The 5,036-nt window shown below is 44.4% G+C and overlaps 1 protein-coding gene across 1 annotated transcript in view; it reads right to left on the reverse strand.

Moving 5' to 3' along the window:
• LOC117958284 (ras-related protein Rab-3D-like) overlaps window positions 1-279 on the reverse strand; it is a 2,194-nt gene extending 1,915 nt beyond the window's left edge. Inside the window, exon 1 of the mRNA XM_034894613.1 lies at window positions 134-279. Within this exon, the coding sequence (XP_034750504.1) occupies window positions 134-258 (125 nt within the window). The 5' untranslated portion in view covers window positions 259-279. The remainder of the gene's footprint in view (window positions 1-133) is intronic.
• Between the last annotated feature and the right edge of the window lie 4,757 nt (window positions 280-5,036).

A 5,036-nucleotide genomic window follows, 5' to 3' on the forward strand; every position in this document is an offset into this window, starting at 1 on the left:
CCCCCCCCCCCCCCATAGACTTTATATTTAACAATTACTGCTTTCCTTCCAGTTGTTTTTGGATGTGACATTTCTTTTATAGCTCTCGACACAACGTTACCTAACCTCCAGGAGTGAGACGTGTCCAACTCACCAGTCCTGGACGGCGTTGAAGGACTCCTGGTTAGTGATGTCATACATGAGCAGGAAGCCCATGGCGCCCCGGTAGTACGCCGTGGTGATGGTACGGTAGCGCTCCTGCCCTGCTGTGTCCTGCATGAACACACACACACACACACACACACACACCTCAACAACGTAGTTTAACACATACATTTTCAATTCAATTCAATTTTATTTATAGTATCAATTCATAACAAGAGTTATCTGGAGACCCTTTACAGATAGAGCAGGTCTAGACCACACTCCAGAATTTACAAGGACCCAACAGTTCTAGTAGTTTCCTCCAGAGCAAGCAACAGGGCCACAGTGGAGAGGAAAACCTCTCTTTAGACAGAAACCTCGGACAGACCCAGACCCAGACCCAGGCCCAGACCTAGACCCGGACCCAGACCCAGGCTCTTGGTAGGCGGTGTCTGATGGGCCGGTTGGGGTTAGAATGAAGAGTGGAAATAACAAAAATAGAAGAAAGCACATTAAAAGATGAGGAACAAAGAAAGCCTGTGACACACACACACACACACACACAATTTCTTTTCTTGTTATTTTGTTTTTGTTCAAAGGACTTTAGTTTTCATATGTTAAGTTTGTATTTTTATACTTTTTGTTTATCAGAACTTTAATATATTTTGACGTTCTGCCTTCTTCTTATATCCCCCCCCCCCCCCCTTCTTATTATAGCTCCATATGTCTCTACCAGCTGGAACATAGTGATCCCATAGTGATCATGTGATGGGAGACGGCAGCCATTTTGTCTAGAAACACTTTGTTTAAATCTGTGGGATGGAAACTTTCACCAGATTTATTTCCCAGGAGTTTATTTTTTTACCCGAACTTCAGACGAGTCGATTGACACGTGGAGGGAAACTTAACTATTGTTGTTGTTGTTATTCATTCTGCATCGCTGCTGAATACAGGGTCTGGCAATCTGACATCTATCCGACGCAGACGGGCTCCAGGGTTTCTATAGCCGACCTCAGCGTGACGACAGAAGCTGCTCCCTCATGATGACAGATAGGGAGGCTTTGAATCCGGCCTCGGCATATTCAGAGTCCCCAACGTCACCGGTACCGCGATCTTTAAACATGAGTCACCTGTGTTTATATTAGCTGCTGGCACAAAGCAGAGACACACAACGTTGTCCCCCGGGCTAGCGCTAACACACACACACACACACACATTAATACTAAGTGTGCAAAAGGTGTGTGTGTGTTTGCCCAAGCATATTTCCATGACACTAAAAAGAAGGGATGAAAACATCGTGTACACACAGCTCTGTGCCGGGCCATGTGGCGTGCTATCAGACTGGTTTCCATGATGCAAAAAGGGATTGCCGGCAGCGTTATTATACTCAACTTAAATGGGAATAAGCAGCGAGAAGTATTTTTTTGTAAAGTAAATAAAAATAAAAAAAACTAGTAAAACTAAACTGAAACTTAAAAAAAAAAAAAAAAGTAAGCACTCACCTTGCAAAAAAGTTTAAAGGCCTTTATTCAGTTGGCTTTTTTATATTTAAATTGTTCAAAATAGGGGGTGGTGACAACAAAGGATGCTTGTGCCGCTCCGAGAGGGAGTTATCCTTGTCGTCCAGATCCAATGCTACCACATCTTTAATGTACCAGTAGTCCTTTAGGCGCCTTCCTTCTGTTTTGTCTGCTATATTTAGCTAACTGTACAGACAGCTAACATCGAAAGAGAGGGCACCGGTAACGCTAACGGAGGTATAGCTAACGTTACGGGTGGCCGCTGATTGACTCGCATGCCCGGGTCTGTTTCCCGACGGTTCAGTAAACTGCCGTTAGCGTCCTTAGCTTAGCATTGCAGCGCCGGGAGAGTGAGGCAGAAGACAGAGGTGTGCTAGCTGGCTAAATTACAGTTAGATCAGTCGTCTTTCTTCGCAGTTAACGTTACTAATGAATTTGTGGGTTAGCCCAGAGCTGTTAACGATGGTCAAAACAATCATACTAAAAATAAATGAGCGTGTTGAACGGCGTCTTAATCTTACGTTACCCACCAACAATTACATTAGCATTAGCTACTTGTCAACCAGCACCTTTAAAAGTAGGCACCCATGCACTGTTCCTCTTCGTTCCCCCTACAGGTTGGGAGGGGTATTGTCCGTTACTGTTACCATTATTCTTATGTCTCATTTCACCGAGTTTATGACCCACTGACCCATCTCGATAAATAAGCTCTCTGTAGATACAAGGTAACGGAGCCTTTCCTTCATTGTTGTGTTTCTAAGTGCAGGTGGTGGCTTCGTAGCATTAAAACGGCGCAATGGGAGCTACGCTTAGGGAGGAGCAGCTGACCCTCTGGGCAAACTCGGGGAGAACATACAAGCTCCACAAAGAGAGGCCCGGAACGACCGGGACTCAAACCCAGAACCTTAATGCTGGGAGGCAGAGGTGCTAACCAGTGAGGCACCGGCGTCCTCAGCAGGGTCCCTGCTTCCCCCGCCAGAGCCACATGGCTACCTGGATGTGCGACTGCTAGACCAAACCAAAGGGACACGCCAAGTCTGTAGACGAGCCCAGCCTAGACTGAACCGCCCTCTTAATTAGACCAGTACATTTGTGTGGGGGGAAAATGCTGGAACCAAGCAATCGGCTTGGAGTACCATGGAGCGTTTTACCTTTTTTGAACTTTTCATAAGGGTGCTCCGATCAGGATTTATAAACAAATAAGGGTGCTCGTTTGTTTATAAATCCTTTATAAAACAAATTAGGGTGCTCCAATCAGGCTCTATACACAAATTAGGGTGCTTCGATCAGAATTTATACACAAAGAATTAGATAGATAGATAGATAGATAGATAGATAGATAAAGACGCCAAGTGTGAACATGAACCTGAAATTAAATATAAACTAATAAGAAAATTCAAAAAACTATCATAACCTTGTCATCATGACCAGTCCTGGTCTAAAGGAGCTTACGGATGGTGTCCAACGTGAGTCTAACAGCAGATTATTGACCCCCATACCGTGAGTGCTGAGACTCGCCCGCGGGCCCCACGCCCTTTAAATACACTTCATTATGTCTCCGTCAGACGCTGATAGGGAACTTCCTCCACTTCCTGAGCTTAGGAAATACCCCGTCTCTTTGAAATGCCCCAGCACCATCAGGGGTTACGTCAACGCCGGGCACGCACACCATGTCCCATCTCAAAACCAGACTACTCACGCATTACAGAGGCATCATAGAGGCACTATAGAGGCATTACAGAGGTACCAAAGAGGCATTATAGAGGCATTACAGAAGGTACTAAGGAGGCATTATAGAGGCATTACAGAAGGTACTATAGGAGGCATTACAGAGGCACTATAGAGGCATTACAGAGGCACTATAGAGGCAGTACAGAGGCACTATAGAGGCAGTACAGAGGCAGTACAGAGGCACTAAAGAGGCATTATAGGAGGCATCATAGAGGCACTATAGGAGGCATTACAGAGGTACTAAAGAGGCATCATAGAGGCATTACAGAAGGTACTATAGAGGCATTACAGAGGCAGTACAGAGGCACTATAGAGGCAGTACAGAGGCACTAAAGAGGCATTATAGGAGGCATCATAGAGGCATTATAGGAGGCATTACAGAGGCACTATAGAGGCAGTACAGAGGCACTATAGAGGCAGTATAGAGGCACTAAAGAGGCATTATAGGAGGCATCATAGAGGCACTATAGGAGGCATTACTGAGGTACTAAAGAGGCATCATAGAGGCATTACAGAAGGTACCATAGGAGGCATTACAGAGGCACTATAGAGGCATCATAGAGGCATTACAGAAGGTACTATAGGAGGCATTACAGAGGCACTATAGAGGCATCATAGGAGGCATCATAGAGGCATTACAAGAGGTACTATAGGAGGCGTTACAGAGGCACTATAGAGGCACTATAGAGGCATTACAAGAGGTAATATAGGAGGCATTACAGAGGCACTATAGAGGCATCATAGAGGCACTATAGAGGCATCATAGAGGCATTACAGAAGTACTATAGAGGCATCATAGAGGGATTACAGTGGCAAAATACTGGCATTGCAGAGGCAAAATACTGGCATTACAGAGGTACTAATGTAAATATCTTCTAGTGTCTTCTCTGCTCTGGGACAGTAAGCTGAATATCTTTGAGTTGTGGACAAAATATGACATCTGAGGACGTCTTCTTGGGCTTTTTGGGAAAAACTGATCCACATTTTAGAGACCAGACATCTAAGGCTGCAACTCACGATTATTCTCACAATTGTTTAATCTGCTCTTCATTTCCTCAGTGAATGGACTAGTTGTTGGTCTCGCTCGGAGGCAGAAGGATTACCAGAAGACCTTTTTAAAGACGAGGTGTGACTACAATTGTGGGTTTTCAACCTTGTGCAAGTTTAGCATGTGAATTGCGCAAGAAATGTAAAAGGCACGACTTCCTCATGGTTTCACACATTCTTACTTGCCGTCCGTACCTACCGGTGTTCTTAGTGTTAAAAAAACACGTATACAAGAGTTGAATTTCCTTTTTTTCAATTCCTCTTCCCCCCCTCATGCATTGGTGTCTGACTGTTAGATGAGAAATAAAAATCGAAATTTTTGCCGCAACCCGGGCTGCAATGTAACCCTACAGTAAAAATGTTCACTGTCCATTTACGTCCACTGAAAGTTGTGCTGTTGCCGCTGACAGACTCAGGTTATTATTCTAAATGTCTGACAACATTATGGAAAGCATCCCTACAGAGATAGACCTCAAATTAAAGAGTAAGATCCTTTTAGTTTAACATGAAACACCCCCGAAATCTCCATCCTCAAACCCACCAGACTCCATGTAAATAATCACTACTTTTAGTGTGTATAGAGCAACATATCTCCACCAGACTCCATGTAAATAA

Source organism: Etheostoma cragini, chromosome 15 (genome assembly GCF_013103735.1).
Source record: "Etheostoma cragini isolate CJK2018 chromosome 15, CSU_Ecrag_1.0, whole genome shotgun sequence".
In the NCBI taxonomy this organism is placed as follows: Eukaryota; Metazoa; Chordata; class Actinopteri; order Perciformes; family Percidae; genus Etheostoma; species Etheostoma cragini.